We start from the raw sequence: 17,489 nt of genomic DNA on the forward strand, positions 1-17,489 counted from the left end.
TTTACTAGGAATATAAAAATCTAAGACAATCTGAAAGAAAAGCATTCATCCTTCATATTAGACTTATTTAGTCACTGCTTATTACTCCGGCTCTAATAGTGTTTCTATTACTAGAATATTGGATATTCTTGAAGAATTTTCTATTACTAGTTAAATCCATGAAGACCCGTGACTACTTGGAACTTGAAGGTAACAATAAATAGTTCCTTTCACTCATCAGACAAGATACACTCAATTTCTTAATTATCAATCATTTGGAGTGTAGAAAAGGAAGGTAGGTTTCTGCATTTATGTAACTCAGTCTATCAGGTCAACTAAGTAAACAGACAGTATTGAAACATCAAGGTTAAGTGGACATGCTGTGGCATGTCTTTCTCCTCCCATCTCCTTCCCACCTTTTCCATGGTCCATACTCAATGCTATTTCCAGGTTCATTTTCTTTCTTTTTTAATCCCCTTTCCCAGTTTCCCCTCCAGAAACCCCCTATTCCACCCCCTGTCCCCCGCTTCTATGAGGGTGCTCCCCCACCCACCCACTCCCTCCTGCCTTTCCGCCATGGCATTCCCCTACACTGGGGCATCGAGCCTTCACAGGACCAAGGCCATCCTCTTCTGCATATGCAGCAGCTGGAGTCATGGGTCCCTCCATGTGTACTCTTCGGTTGGTGGTTTAGTCCCCTGGAGCTTCCAGGTTCAAAGGCCAGAGGTGTGACCTCTGGCACAGCAGTTCACTACTGCACCCCAGCCTCATCCTCGCCTTCAGTCCTTAATGCCTTGTAGTTTCTGGTTACAAGAGACACATCTTCAATGTCAATAGCTTTGCTGTGGAAATAAACAAATGAAAAACCCTACACACTTGCTTTGAAAACGCCTTCAGCCTCCATGCTGGTACTTCCGTAACGTTGGGGCATCTAGTGTTTTACACATAGGGAAAGGTCTACTGGAACACTTTAGAGCTGAGGCACTTCAAAGAACTGGCACTCAGAATACAGACTATGAAGAGAAGTGCAACACTGAAAGCCGCATGCAACAAAACTATTTGACATTCAAGTCCAGCTCAGAGATCAGCTGTTCTGACCCAGGTAGGAGCTTCTAGGGTTGGACTGTTAGGGGAAAGATGCCTGGAAAGAGCAGAAACCTGGCTGCCCTTACATGACCAGAGATCCTTCCAGCTCCAGTGCGGTAGCCCACTGGCATGCACCTACCTGCAGACCCTCTGTAGGCAAAGGTGAACTGTCCTCCTTACCCTAGCATAGTGTCTTCTCTTACTTCTGGAGGTTGACAGAGATGGGTTCAATTCAGTCAAAACTGCACTAGGGTCCTGCAGAATCCAGCAACAAGGACTCTGTAACTCCAAAAAGGAAGCTTGGCATTGATTGACCTTTCATCTGGTCACACCACGAAATCACTATCTAAACTGAGGCTGCTCCACTAGGTTACAACTGAGTCTACAGTGAATATGGTCTTTGAGAGGCTCTTTGGAACTTGTGAGACTTGTAGAGAACTCTAGGAAAGCCCAATCTTAGGGCAGAGTTGAAATCCTGAAACTTGATCTGAAGTCTACTGGACCCTAATTCATTTGACATCAGCTTATACCTACTCAGATATCCCTGAAGGACAGTGCTTGCAGACTTGCCCATCATGGCTGGTGGAAGAAACCTTTTGTAATCAGTGTTCCCCAAGGCTTATATGACATGGCACAGATGCTACGTTTTGGACAATTTACCCTCATTGCTGTTAAATGCTCTGCTGGAACTTGGTAAATGCAAGCTCATTTGCAGATGCCTTACCAATGAGAGAGCTAAAACAACTAACTTGCCCTTGGTCCTATGTTAGCACCACAGTCAACCTCTCCATATCTCTGACAAAAAGAACACACCACTAAATTATCTTTGATGTATTAACTACTATGAAATACGTAATTCCTCTTTCCATGAGCCTCTAGGTCCTCAAAAGTCACTGTAGATTTCTAGCATGTAAGGATTCCCACCCCTTCTCCTATTATATATTGGGTTCCTTTAGAGCAGGCACCTGTGATTTCAATGTTCATGTGTTTGCAGATTCTCACAATGCTAGGCTTATGGTAAACTACTATAGTTGAGCATTCCTTCAACTGTAATAGTTTAAATGACCCTTGGGGCTAGGGAGGTGGGGAAAATGTTTGCTACACAAGCATGACTCTGAGTTCAGACTCCCACCATCCCTGTAAAATGTCAGAAGAAGCAATGTAAGCCTGTAATCTAGTGCTGGTAGCCACAGAGAGCAGAATCCTGGGATCCACTGACCAGCCAGTATAGTCCAATCTGCAAACTTCAGGTTCAGTCAAAGAGCTGGTCTCAAAAATCAGAGTGATGGATGAAGACACCTGACATTAATAATTTCTGCCTCCTACAGGGCATGCACATACATGTGTACATCAAGGAACACTCACATGCACAAACATGTACTGAAGAGGAGGAGGAGGAGGAGAAGGAGGAAGAGGAAGAAGAAGAGGGGGGGAGGAGGAGGAGGAAGAGAAGGAAGGAGAGGAGGGCAGGGGAAGGGGAGGAGGTGGTCAACCTTGCCTCCATCTTCTTATTAACCTCTAACATTGAGGGGAAAATCCACCTCAGCCATAGATGCAAAGTTATGACTGAACAGAAGATCAGTAAAACTAAAATTTAAACCTAGTTTTTCTTTCACTTACTTTTAAAATAAGGATAAACAATGTATCTTCTTAAAAGAAAACTAGTTTCATTGCTAAACAAAGCACATTAACTGAAGGAAGCATTACAAAAATATTTAGAAAAACACTAGATTCTTAAGAAGTTAATGAGCAAAAACCACAAGCAAGCAATTTACTAACATGAAAAATACAGGCTAACGAAACAGTAAAGCCTGTCCTGTCTCTCTAGGCATTCTTTCTCTACAAAGTTAGTGAATCTTTATAAAACAGCCGTTCAGAAATCAGTAAGAGGGTAGTCACACTCAGTATCTTAAGGAGAAGATGTGAACATCGCTCTAGGGCAGTGTTCTCAATCTGTGGGCCATGACCTCTTTTCAGGTCAAATGACCCTTTCACAGGGGTCACATATCAGATATTTACATTATGATCCACAACAGTAGCAAAATTACAGTTATGAGGCAACAACGAAAATAATTTTATGGGGGGGTCACCACAACATGTGGAACTGTATTTGGGTTGCAGCATTAGGAAGGTTGAGAACCACTGATCTAGGGTAAAGAAATCTTTAAAATGTTGCCCCTGAAGTATGTGTGAGATAGTATGAATATATGCATATATACTCATTTGTACATAGATGTGAACTAAAATAACCTTCACATTTTGCTATACACTTCCTTAAAATACACGGTAAGAAATCAGTGTTAATGAGAATTTATGCAGTATTATTTAGATGTTAAGAAGAGTGCCCTTTACCACTTACCACACATCAACAACATACTAAAGTTCTGGGCTGTCTGATCATGGGGAAAATAGTGATTAAAAAAAAAAAAGAGCCTTATTTTACTGGTTACTGTAAAGTTTGGATTCCAGAGTTTTAAATAGCCCCTGATATAGAGCATGCTCAACAAATATTAAATGCTATTACTCCACATGTAATAAATTTGGCAGCAGCCTAAAGCTGAATGACAGATTAGTGTTTTAAATGATTACATATTATATATTGTGATGTTGTTATAATGTGATTATAATGTTTTAAATAGCATTATAACATCAACTGACAGAAGGTTTTAAAAGATTATAGCAAATCCATACAGCGTCATACTACTAGATGGTCACTAAAATGTTGGAGAAATTCATGAGTTAAAAGTGAAATAGCATCATATAAATATAATTTCAATTACGTAAAATACATAACCATTTAGAAAAATATCTAGCAAAAAGCACACCAAATAGTCAAAGTAGTTTTAATAGCAGAATTTGATTCTCATGCTGCTGTTTCTTTCTTTGCACCTCACTACAGAAATCTTTCTCTTTATACAATAAGGAAGAATCAGGAGAACATCATGATTTTGAAAGAGTAGGGCAAGGTAATGTATGTAAAACCCAACACGTCATACGTGATGTAATACAGAAATGATAAGGCAATGTATGCAAAACTTAGAGAAATGCCCAACTCTTCGTATGTGATGTGATACAGAAACGACGATGGCTTTCCAAAAGTAGACTTTTTTCTATTCTGTTCCAAATACTGTTATTAATGCAAATAAGTATCACACCATGCAACAGTAAATATCCCTTGGTTGGGCCTCTTTATAAATGTGTAATCTGGTATACACAATACACTTCTTCGCTAAAACCACCTAAACTCTCTCAACCCAACCTCCCCCAGTTTCTACCTGGTTCTGACCCAGAATGCCCTACCAACCCCAGCTATGAGCAATCTCCCAGAAGGCCCAGCCTTCTGTGGGCACACTCCATGCTCTGGTAGCTTTGACCTTTTCTATCCATCAAACTAAAAAGTGCTTATTTCTGTTGCAATTTCCAAAGAGAATGCCTTTGATCCAGCCATGGCAAAGACAGAACATCCCCTTAGTTTGAGTCTTTATGCACAACTGCTTTCTTTCTAGTAGAACTCTGGAGTGGTCTCTGAACCCCACCTTTCACATTACCTTACCTCATCTGCGCAAAGCATCTTCATTTCAGACAGACAGCTTCTGTTCCTAGGAGCTAACTGGTAGTCATCAGCCCCAGTGAGACCCTGACAATTATAACAACGGGACCAATGGAAGTAAATAATCACAATTCACAGGAGACTTTGAGATTTAGATTCTAAATAAAGCATTCCTTTTACCCAAATCTTAAGGAAAGTTCTTCCTTATCCATTAGCATTCCCAGATTTTATATATATGTATATATATATATATATATATACATATATATATATATATATATAGAGAGAGAGAGAGAGAGAGTACTGGGTTAGATATGTGTATTAGTGAGTGCCAAAAAATGTCTGGTTACCAGGTATCGGTTTTCACCCAAGCACCCATCTTGACTGCATTTCCAGATAGTTCTGACTGAGGTCTTAAGGGCTGAGGAAACAAACTAACGGTGCATTGCTGTTCTGTGCAGTAGCGCTCTCGGGTTACTCCCAGACTAGCCTATCTAACCAGTTCCAGACCTTACAAACTGATCCAACACATTCTAAATGCACCATAGATTTATATTTGTTAATCTTGAGATGAGAACATTTAAACATTTCAAACTACATAAAAATATGACAAACAATATAAAACAAAGAAATTTGTTGACAACTTAGTTCCAAAACATCACTATTTCTTGTACTGCAATGAAGCAGCGAGACAGCTTACATGGCTCTCCGGAAAACAGTGTAATATCAACAAAAGTCAGCACAGTCCCACACAATAATGTCTCCAATTTATTATCTTTTCCACAGTACAAATTTTTCACAAACCATAAATTCTTTGCATTTATTCAAAGTCTGTAAACAAGTGCCTGAATCCCCACACCCCCAACCTCAGTTTAAGCATGTGAATGTTTTAAGTCCTTCGATCAAGTCTTAACTCTTCCACTTGTACAAGGAATCAAGAGCCTTCTGTCTTTACATTATTTATATTTTATCATACAGCCTGCAGTGCAGTAAATCACAGTGAAAGCCCTGGGGAAAACAAAACAACATGGTCTTTACAGCAGGACTTGAAACTTTATAATAATAATAAATGCATTTGAGGAAGCATCCCATAATAAAAGTGTGGGTTTTCATTTCCAGAAATCGAGTCAATTAGAAACCCTAGTTTCTACTTAAAAACCCATTTTATCTAAAAGTGAAAACAGTCCCCTGTCCACAGTCATTTTATAAACTATACAGTTTTACTTGCAGAGATTGGTTTCCCGGTCTGGAAAACAATAGTGCAATCAGTTTTACTTCTTTTAAGTTATTTAGTCCATGATGGAAACAGCTCTGTGGAAAGATAAGAAGATATTCTGGTAAACAAGAAAATTGTGCAAGCCCATGCTGGCTTACAGTCCATTAAAGCTTGTAAGTCCATAGCGGCTTTCGACAGAATGCTGTGTATACATCACTAACATCAATGCAGAAATAAATAGGCGGAAATAACTGTAAACTGCCTCCTCCCGATGACTTTTCGGTAATGCCTGACTAGATGGACTGATGGCGTAGTCAGTTTAAGCAGACAGCGGACAGTTGCCCTTAAGGACATTTCCACTATGGCATCGAGTCTGGAAAGCCCCAATGGAGTTACATTCCTAAAATTAAAATAAAAACGGAGTGGAGGGTGGGAGATAAAAGTTTACAGATGCCTCTTGAATGGAATTCCATCTCATCAGCCGAGTCACTTGGACTTCTTCTTGAAAAGGCTTTTGATTTTTGATGGCTTTTTGCTTTTCTCACCATTATGACAAAGGTCGTGCGGGATGCTGCCTACTCTGGAAACGCTGGAGGCTTCCTGAACTGGCTTGCTGTCACTGCCAGCCAAGGAGCAGGACGTGTGTCGAGGATTAGGCACCGGGATGCCACTAGAGAGCTGGTGCATGCTGCAGGACTTCTCCAGGATGCCGTTGTACACTCTGCTCGCAGGGCTGAAGATCATGCTCTTGGTTTCCGTCAGGCCCACACACTCAGGGGAGCCCCGGGAGACATCTGCTGTCACGGGTGAGTCCCCCCTGGAAGAGTCCTCCAGGGAAAGCTCGTCTCTTGATATTTTTCGAGAAGACAATGTTTGGTATATCTCAAGGCTTGAAGGAGGAGACTGTTTTCTCCCAATGGAAGAGTTTAAGGAGTCACATTCTGAAGCTGTGTCTGGTACCTCCCTGAATGAGACAGACAAAGGTAATACTTTTAAATCTCCATGTTCTTACCAGTACCAGCAAATATTCTACCAAATCAACTCCCATTCATCATTTACTCAATTATAAAAAGATATTATATAATTCTGTGTGTGTGTGTGTGTGTGTGTGTGTGCGCGCGCGCGCACATGGATATATGCATTTCTGTGGATATCTTCATGTGTGCAAGAGTAGGCCACAGGTCCTCACTGAGCATCTTCCTTGATTGCTATCCATGTTATTTTTTGAGGTGGGGGTCTCTAAACGAATCTAGAACTCATCAATTCAGGTAAGCCGACTGGCTAGTGAGCTAGAGATCTGTGTCTCCGACCCTTCTCCTGCTGGAGTTCAGAAGTGTGCACTTGTACACGGCTTACCCTGGTTCCAGGGATCCAAACTCAGCACTCATGCTCCCTTAGTAGGCACCATACTGTAGGAGCATCTCAGTAGCATCAAACTTGTTAATTTAAGATAAGTTATAACAATCAAGCAATATAATTAAGCTATGCCTCCTTTAAGTTCGAGGAAAATGAAAATGTTGGAGTTTTGGGTTCTCTTAAGCCTTTGTGACTTTTACTCTCCTTCAATACTATTTTTCTTTCTGAATCAAAGAATTCCCAGTATATGTTTGAAAAGATGAAATTTTAATTATACCTCAAATGTTTAGTTATGAGCTTGATGAAATATGACTTTCTGAGGAAAACTATGAGTAAAATACGAACAGTGCACTAAAAATAAAAGCTCTATCAGTGCTCTCCATGCTGAGCTGCCTCCCCAGTCCCAGTTTATGTAAATGAGCATCCTTTCCACAGCTGCGTGTGTGTGTGTGTGTGTGTGTGTGTGTGTGTGTGTGTGTGTGTGTGTGTGTGTGTGTGTGTAATAAGGAGACAGAAAGGCCAGTCTAGCAGAAGAAGCTATGGTAGTAAAGCAGCAGTGCTGTCCTCTGAAGTCAAATTCCTCTCATATTTATGAGGGTGCTGTGAAGTTCTGACATGCTCCGTGAAACAAGAACTTAACTAACTTTCCATGACGGAAAGGTTCTGTGGGCCAGGGCAGCTCTGGCGTCCCCTACCATCTTCAGAAACCACAGGAAAACAACTTAGAGGTAAAGCCATTCTGCTCCTGACTGTGGTCATACTACAAAGATAGGTAAAGAAAATGTTATTCATAATGGCTCCCTGTGGTAAGGTGCACTAAATCCCTACTTGCAATGAGACTGCAAACCCTAACTGTTTCCTTAGGAACAAGCCTCAGAGACTGTCTGTTATTAAAAAATAACTTTTACTAGGCAGTGATTATGGGAAAAGTGAACTGATGGTACTATCACCAGTGCCATGTGGCAGCTGGAAGGAGCCACCCAGCCTGCCAACCCCAATACTAATATGTGGTAAAGTCAGAAATCAACAGTGCTTCTACACCTACAGCACTGAGAAGAGAGCTCCTGACAGCCTCACGGTGCAGCACCCGCAGAATGGACTGCATGCTGCTATACTTACGGTGGTGAAGAAATGAGTCATGCAGTTCATTTGATTTTATCCTTCCCTCCATTAGGTTCTCAACATTTTTTTGAGCCCTGGGCAAATGAATCTGCCTATATGCTAGTAAGCAATCAATTACTTTGAAATTTCAGGCGTAGTGTACATGTATACTCAAGTCCAAGACATTATATTTTATATACACATTTTCCCTCGACAAGCTTATGGTCTGAGACCTGAGTCTCCAGCATTTATTAGCAACTCCACAGTTCTGTCTCAGAAGAGCACCTACAACCCAGGGGCAGCAGAGCTCCAAACTTCGCAGGACTCTCGGTCACCCAATGAGAGATGAAACATGAGTGTGAGGAAAAGGATCTGAAAATTCTAAGGGTTTAAATCACTGACACTCATGGAGATTATTATTCAGGAAGCACATCAGTGAAGGGGGGCGCATAGAAGGCAAGAAGCTCTTGCTATCAGCTTTGAAGATTAGGTCGACTGACAAGGAACGGTGGGTGGCCTTTAGAAACTGAAAACAACCAGACCTCCTGCATAGAGTGGCACAGAAACAAGACCTCAGCAACAGAACCACAAAGAACTGAACTTGGCCACAAATATGAGGATAAAGGGGACTCCAGATTCCACATGAGAACCAGCACCTTGATTTTAGCCTTTGATATGCTGAGCAGAAAACCCACTCAGGCCAGATGCACATCAGATAGACAGAACTGAGTTCCACAAACAGGTGTCGAGTCTGTGGCACCTCCTGTCACAGATACACAGAATACACTGTAGCACTGCCGTCACACCCACACCCACATCCCCCTTAGCCCCACACTCTGCACTTCGTTACACGCCAATACCATTGTTTCTCAGCAGTGAAGTAGATAGCCTCCTCCTCTTCTTCGTTCCGATACAGAGCAGGGCAACTTGACACAGAGAGAATGTCTGGATCTGGGGAAGGTAATGAGTGCTGGGGATGGTGAGGGTGCCGAGGGTGGGCTGCCAGAGGAGCATGTGCAGGAAGCTGAGCTCGCTGAGACTGTGGGGAGGATGGCACAATGCTTCGACGAGAGCGGCATAAACTACTGCTTCTGGCTAAAGACCCAGCAGGCTTAGCCACGGTCCCTGAAAAACACAAGCCAAGGGACATGCTCATAGTCACCGCTGTCCATTAACTGGCTTCTTGCAAACGTGTACACAAGAACTGATGTAAAATGTCAGGGTTAATGTTTATTCAGGCAACTGTATCGACAGTTCCCATTCTCTACCACCAATGGAAAAATTACACAGCAATTAATGTAAATGCAATAGAAAGGTAACAGAAGGAAAACTAAAATAGATAAACATCAATGTAGTTTAACTATAAAAATGTAATACTATTAAAAACACTAACAAAGTGTTATTCAAACTAACCTTTAGATTTAAAGTTACTATAGCACACTTGGAATGATAAACAGTTTATGAATGAATGCCCATACTGGATCAGGAGGGAAAAACAGTATAAAGTATCAGTGGAAAGTCTTGACAGATCGAAACCTGTCTGGCCTTTAAGAAAGTTTAAATAAAGACTGCATGCAGTCTCTCAGCTGAATCTAAAGCTTGTCTCCTGAACACAGGTCCTAATGAAGCTTCTCTCTGTGTCTACTGCCAATCTCAAGCTAGAGCCATGCAGGTGGAGACATCCTCAGTTTCTTTTCCTGCACTAAAACAGCCCAAGAACAACCCTCCCAAGCTAGCTCTTGATGCATGCTACTTTCTTCATGTGCTACAGCACTAGGAAAGAAGGCGCTGTCCTAGCATGCCTTTATAAAGCAGGCTTGGAAGCTCACACTGTTAGACAGCAACAGGCCTCAGACTGCACGCCAATGCTCTCCTCCCCAGGACTCGGCTATAGCCAAGCCGTCCGCTCATCATCACAGTGAACGAGTTTACTTCTAAGATCCAGCTGACACTCAATCAAGAGTTTTGACCTTTCCTTTGCCTTTCCCGTCTATTCTGATGTCTTGTCTTGCCAATCATATTATGATGAAACCACAGAACAAAAAGAAATGAAAAAGCTCTCCTAGTAATCAGAAATTACAGATTACCTAAACAGAAAGCATACTAACTTGATTGTGGACAAATTTTTCACCAGGAACTTCAAAACACTTTGGAGAATACACAGAATGAGAGTAATCTGCACTGTTATCTAGTTAAACTATTACTTTTCAGTGAAAGTGTCAATAAGGACATTTTCTGCCAAAGATACAACTTCTCGCTTCTAATTTGCTTAACAAAATACTAATCAATGCTATATTTTCCAAAAAGAACAAAAAAAAAAAGGAAAGAAAAGTTTAACAATGATAATCAGGTAATTATATCTAATACTGAATAAAAATGTAACAAAAATGATGGTTGTGACAGCCCACACACAGTAGACAATACTAACATGCAAACAAAGAGTTTTTAACACGTTATGTGAAGCCCCTAACTGGTGAGCATGAGAGAGAAAACCATGTAAGAGCCTTGGGATAAAAGAGATCGGTGAAGCAGGCTATATATCTGCACCGCTTATCCCCAAACTATCAACGAAGTGAGTTTAGAATAGTGCGGTATTGTTTCATAGTCATCCAGGCTGCAAAACCAATCCATCAAACCACGCCAAGTAGGAGTGAGGAGACAGAAGCAGAACTCACCAACACTGGGTATGCAAACAAGCAAACTCCCTTTAAAGGCCATTTGGCCATGACTAGTAAGAGATGCTTGCTCAGTGATCAAAAATCACTTCGAAGGCTCCAGAGGAACTCTTAGACTTGTGCACACTACATAACATAAGGATCTGTGTTTCCACTATTGTTTTTGTAAGAAAAATATACAAGGAATCTCAGAGGGAAAGAGGAGAATAAGCAAGCTACGGTTGGCTCATGTGAAACAAACACAGTAAATTTAACTTGTATAAACTCAGGAAAACTCTGATGCACATTTTGAGCAAAAAAGTTGAAAATGATATCTATAATTTGATGATACTTATATAGATGGTGTAAGTATACAGCAATGGTATATACTGAGTATTACATTTGTAAAAAAGAGCATGTTCTAATGGGCTTTAGAACAACACAAGTTTGGAAGAGGGAAAGAGAGGTGGTGTGGTTCATTTCAGAAAAACAAGTAAGACGTCTTTTTTACTTTTGTAGTAGGTGGGCATTGTCTTCAATGGCTTTAAGACCGTACAAAGGGTTTTATAACAAGTTTGAAATACATTACTACTACATTCTACTCTGAAAGAATTTAGCAGATACTTAAAAACTGTAGGAGGAGGAGTAATTCTATCCTATATTCTTCTACTCACAATAAATATATCAATTAACAGTTTCTGGGGTTTCTTCATGTAAAACTACAAGCAGTCTTATGTGTATTAGAATCTTTTCCTTTGCTATTTACATAGAACAAGCATGCTTGCTGGCCATTATTTCAAGCATAATTAACACATAACCAATAAAGAATATTTAAATGAAGTACCTTCATTCCTACCATAGTATACTCCCGGCTAACAGCCTTTGTTTTGTAAGATCCCAGACTTAGGCTCTTTTAACAAAGCAAAATGGAGTACCACTTTGTGGCCACTAGGTGGAGGCACGGCTCTCCAATTCTATGAGCGATCGGATTAATTTCTAAAACTTCCTATTACATTTCAAACCAGCTCTTTTTCACATTTACAAGTATAAATGTCTGTGTATATAACACCACAGTTATCTAAAACATATGCCAATTATTCACATTTAATATAAATATTGTCTTTAATTGACCAAAAAAAAAAAAAACAAAAATAAAAATAAAAAACTTTTGCCATCTTCAAACTCCCAACAGTGCTTCTAAAACAGGCAAGGAAAAGATTTAATTAAAGAAATGGATCCTCCTCAAGCACAATTCTGATTCGCAACAATTACATATTTTAAAGAAAAACTGTTTTTAAAGGTTTAGTTTTCAAGCAAACATGCACTTATGACTCAGTGTCGTATAAGGGCACATACATAAACCAATAAACAGACAGACAATTTCAAATGCAAGCACACTTGATGCCATCACCACCAGGCAGTCCTGACAGGGAGAATAATTAGGCCACCTGCCTCTAGCACTCCCCACACTCACAAGCTGCTCCTTCCTCCCCCTGAAGAGTCACTGCCTCTTCCTCCTCCACTACAGCAAAGCAGGAGATGGCAGAAGCAGGCTCACTGGTTGGGAATTATCTGTCAAACTAAGATCCTGATTTGATCACAACTCCCTTACAGAATCAAAACTGCTCTAACAGTCTCAGGAAAGCTGCAACATTGAACAGAAAAGGTCAAACTGGAAATTCCTCAGACTTGACTGTCCTAAAAATCTAATCGTTTCAGGTTTCAGTCAACCAAGAACTAAACTAATAGAGCTAGTTTTCCGCTCTTCAGAACTTCATTCTATTGACACTGTAAAAAAAAAAAAAAAAGTCATAAGTATTAGAAAAATAGACCAGGGCAAGCAGTAAGAAGGGTAAACAATCTTTCAGATAATTTCTAATGTAAAAAACTGTGAACTGAAAACATCTGTAATTGCAGAAAGTCAGAAGTTAAAGCACTTGAATTTTATCTTACCAAGATATTTTTTTAACAAAGTAAAACGCAAAAGCATAGCATACAACTAAACAGTATTGATACACACAAAAAGCTTCCTTTGGAAGGACTTATGTCCTGGCATACATGTATAATCCTAATACTCAAAAGGCTAAGGCAGGAGGCTAGCCTGAGCTACACAGCACACCTATCCTAAAACAGGAGTCTATTTTTCCCCATAAATTTCAAGCATCTTACTTATGTGTATGTGTATATAATGTTTTATACATACAGATATACATATCACATCTAAATTTTCATAAACAAGCAGTTTAATTTTGCCAAAGGCAAAAAGGCTCAGTACTCCATGAGTTAATCAGAGCACCCTAACCCTATTAATAAAAGGCACTGAAAAGCAAAACAAAAATATTGACAAGGAAAAAGGAAAAAAGAAAAATGTCTTGGGAATGAACAAACCATAAGCTGCCTGAAGAGTCAAGAGCTGACTCCAGCAGAGCTGGCAGCCAAACCCGGCTCCAAAACTGCCTTCAGCTTTCCTGCTACTGCAGTTTCCCCTCAGAGCCCAGCATGCCATCGATACGACCATCGGCAGTCACGATGCTGCTCTGTCCCTTCTGAACGGGACTCTCATTTTAGTTTAATGCTAAGTTATGTTTAAAAGCTGAATCCTACAGTGGGTTACATATGACCACTGTGGAAATAGAAATAGGTGGGGCATCATGTAAATTAAGTATCCGTGCTTCTTGATCAGGAAGAGTTCTAAGACAAAATATATAACACATACATAAAGAATATATATTAGAATCTCTCATAGTACTCTCAAAAAGGAAAAGCATATTAAAGAGTAACAAAGAAGAACATATTCCCCCCCCCCCATAAGTTTTAAAATACATTACTCCGAAAAGGTCAAAACTGAACCGTGGCTTTCCTGAACTCCTTCCTGAACACTTACCTGGAAACTGTGACACTATTGGGGGTGTATCTTCATCCAGGTCATCGACTCCTCCCGCAATAGGGTAAGGTGGAATGGAGACTCTAGGCATCACCACCCAGCTGTGGTCAGAGTACAGAGAGGAGGTGAGACTGGGGAGGCCAGAGTTGTGAGCTATCTGAAAGCCACAGATCTTCTCAATCTGCTGCCAGCGAAAAAGCCGTTCTCGCAAACATGTCGTCAGCTCAGAGAGTGCTTTCCTGAAAGTCAATGGGTGAATTACTTATGAAACTCAAGTCTTTAATATAATATTGAAATAAAAACAACAACAAGAGACCATGAAAATTGACTGATCAGAAGAAGAAATTATCCAATTTCCAAATCAGTATAAATTACAAATGCTTCACTGGTATCTATACAGTATACAGCTAGACAGACAGACAGACAGACAGACAGACAGACAGACAGACAGACAGACAGACAAAACAGTATTCTCACTTGGCTTCCAGAATCTTGTGGTCTACTTCATCCAGGGAGGAGCTGTGTGCAACATGCAGGGTCCCAAAGACTGTGCTTCTTTTCTTTTTAATTTTTTCTGCCTAGACCCAAAAGGTAAAAAATGAAGCTTTAGGAAAATGGCTACTTACATAACCAATGAACTTGATCCTGGATTTGATTCTGTTAACAATCATAAAACAAGTAGAAAATTATTAGCCAAGATACAGACATGTTTTCAAAATAAGAAAACAGATGAGAAAGCATGCTTTCTTAAGTCAAAGACGTTTAAAGCTTTGTTCTAGAGAATTGTTTCTCATATTTCTATAGCTGCGAAAAGACCAGAATCTTCTATTAAAACCAACAGAAAGACATTAACCAAATCCTACTGCAATGAGGTGTTAGTGAGTCAACTACGGATTTTTTCCAGAATTCAGATTAAGACTTACTCTTATTTCACACAATTTAATAAACAGCAAACATGAATCTCTAGTAACTACTAACCTGCATCAGATATGAGGCAGCAACCTGAAGGAGAAAAGCTCCGTATAAAACGTTTACATTAGTGGTAATAATCACAATTTCTCAAGGACACTAAGGCGATTTTGAAAGCTATATATGTACTCCTCTAGAGAAAGTAATTTTACTTTAAATTCAATAATTGCAAGAGTCAATTTACATGACAGACTCTAATTTTAAAAACAAAATCTTCAAGAGGGCTTTTACTGAGGTCTTTATTTCAGTGATTGATCATGAAATAAGAGACTACCTCGTCCTTAGCGATGGCTAGCTGCATCTCGGCATTCTGCCTCTTAATATTATAGTACTGTACTTCAACCTCGTGTGTTAGCTGAAGCCATTTCTGCAGTGCATCAGGGACAGACCAGCTGCTTCTCAGTTCAAACTCCTTTTCAGCCTTTTTTAGAGCCATGCGGACCTGGAAGGATGAGAGGAAAAAAGGGCTGAAATAAACATTGATTCCAAAACAAAAAGAAAAAACAATTCAATTATGGATTTTACAAAAACCTTTGAAATCACTAAATTTGAGTGTGCCTTTTATTTTAAAATTAGGGCTGACTTTAAGGACAACATAAATTTATTAAGCAAAGCTGAACCCATAGGGGCACAAATGTCCACACACATATAAAAAGTAGAAATATTTAGTTTTTGTATTTTATAGTTGTCAAGCTAAGACAAATCAGGAACAAAAGAAAACAACATAGGAACATAAATAATTACTGATCCCACTTTCCACACAGTGCATTTTTTGGTCACCTAGGATATGAAGCAATACCCACAAACCAAGTGGACTTTCTAGTTCTCATTTCCTGACACCCTGTCGCTTCTTTCTTGTGCTTCTCCTACTACAGTCTGTTCCACCCTTTCTAGATCACCACTGCTCCTGTAAGCAAGTAGGCACTAAGCATGAATAGACTATGTGTAAATTTCAAGAAAATCATTTCTAGTCAAGAATATATTTGATTTTCCCTGTGAGGAACTATGCATTGCTTTCCCTGTAAGGATGAAGTATTTTTCCCACATGCTATTTAAGGGCCAGCCAATTAAACAAAGGAAATAAGATGTCTAGTGTGTTAAGTGTAATAAATGCTAAGGAAAAAATATCTAAAGGAAAGCCCCACTAGGAGAGAGACAAGGAAGGAACAGAGAAGCAGTTCTTGAACAACTGGCGGGCCTGGCACACATAACTCTAAGCCTTCCACAATGAAATGGGTGTCCCTTGGAACACTGATCCTGGTGCCCAGCCCATAACTGAAGAGTGATTGCGCCCACAAAACTAACTGAGGTAACTGAAACTCCCTCCATTTCTAAACTAAAGTGCAAAGGAATGTTTGGTCTGAACAAATCCAATTTATTTAAATAAACCTTTCTGTTTGCCAGAGTAAACTAAGAATAGGACTACACAAACTTTTGATAAAGAAATAGAACAGCTGTTGGGCAGTGTAGAAAAATATTTTAAAACCCCAAAGTTAAAAAGAAATCACAACAGGACACACACTGTATAAACCAAAAAAGAATTTTTAAAAAAAAATTAAAGAGTTGCAACTTGGGACTTTTAAAAAAAGTGGGGGAGGGGGCCTTTTTCAGTGGAAGAAACTTCTTAGGTGACACCCGCCTAGTGTGACTCATTGTGTAATGTGCATGGGACAACATGAATGTAATACGACGGTTGGCTAAGCTCTGTGGCAGCCCTGCCGATCTCTAAGGAAGAAAGAGCTTGAGACTAGGCCCTGGGACACAGAGTTCTACAGAACACCACAGCAGACTACAGCAAGCCTTTTCTCTCACAAAACTTTGAAACTAAAAATTCAGTGTAATCTAAATGTTCAGGAAACCACACAGAGAATCTCAACACATTCCACTCACGTTACTCTCTATAATCCTAAAAATTTTCCATAAATTTCTCTTAAAATAGTTAAATTACTTTGAACAGAAACTTTGTATTTGGGGCATAAATTGAGGCTGAGCAATGCTTAAGTTAACTGTTGATGTGAAATTTATGACTGTCCCATATTAGCAACTGTTCAACAGCTATCATTCATAACTTTATTTGATCGAAACCGTAACTCTAATTTGAGTTATGCTGTTATCCATGTAAATGGTCAAAGTCTAATTAGTTAATAGCATTTGCAAATTAATTGAAGGTATAAAAACTCTTTATCACTCTGGAACATTAAAAACAATAAGTAGAGACATGTCAGAAAGAAACAGAAACCTGGCTTCTAGACCTGATCTGACTGATCTGATTTGCAGGAAGCCCATGAAGCTTCCAGCAAAAACCACACGTTTGAGGATCACTGCCTGAGACTTATATTGGTAATATGAGATTTTTAGGAGCAAAATAATTGATGTGAAAATATAAAGTGATATCAGTTACCCACAAAATCTTCATTTAAGGAAAATAATGCCATATGATCATTTTTTGAAGTTATCCCCACGGGGGAGGGGGTATATATTTCAAATTATATGCAATTGTAAGTAGGGTGCTAAATGGATATACATACATTAATTTCCCAGTTTAATCATTTACTTCCTCAGTAAATGAAGCTTTGAACAGCAGTAGAGGAAATCACAGATTTGAAATAAAACACACAAAAATGTTGCCTTTGTTGAATACCAGTTGTGTAACGAAAGGAAACAGTCACATAACCTTGCTCCTCATCTGTACCT

General features: G+C 39.6%; 1 protein-coding gene across 6 annotated transcripts in view; it reads right to left on the reverse strand.

The window, feature by feature from the left end:
- Positions 1–5,370: 5,370 nt before the first annotated feature.
- The window catches only part of Stim2 (stromal interaction molecule 2), a 125,732-nt gene continuing 113,613 nt past the window's right edge, over positions 5,371–17,489 (reverse strand). For 4 of the 6 annotated variants that reach the window (XM_039091560.2, XM_039091561.2, XM_039091563.2 and 1 more), the window contains 6 exons: positions 15,070–15,237; positions 14,805–14,828; positions 14,304–14,404; positions 13,827–14,065; positions 9,149–9,413; positions 5,371–6,795 (listed from right to left, as the gene is read on the reverse strand). In XM_039091560.2, coding sequence (XP_038947488.1) covers positions 6,318–6,795; positions 9,149–9,413; positions 13,827–14,065; positions 14,304–14,404; positions 14,805–14,828; positions 15,070–15,237 — 1,275 coding nt within the window. In that variant the 3' untranslated portion in view covers positions 5,371–6,317. The remainder of the gene's footprint in view (positions 6,796–9,148; positions 9,414–13,826; positions 14,066–14,303; positions 14,405–14,804; positions 14,829–15,069; positions 15,238–17,489) is intronic. The other 2 variants (NM_001105750.2, XM_063272807.1) reach the window with 1 other exon arrangement.

Source organism: Rattus norvegicus, chromosome 14 (assembly GCF_036323735.1).
Source record: "Rattus norvegicus strain BN/NHsdMcwi chromosome 14, GRCr8, whole genome shotgun sequence".
NCBI lineage: Eukaryota > Metazoa > Chordata > Mammalia > Rodentia > Muridae > Rattus > Rattus norvegicus.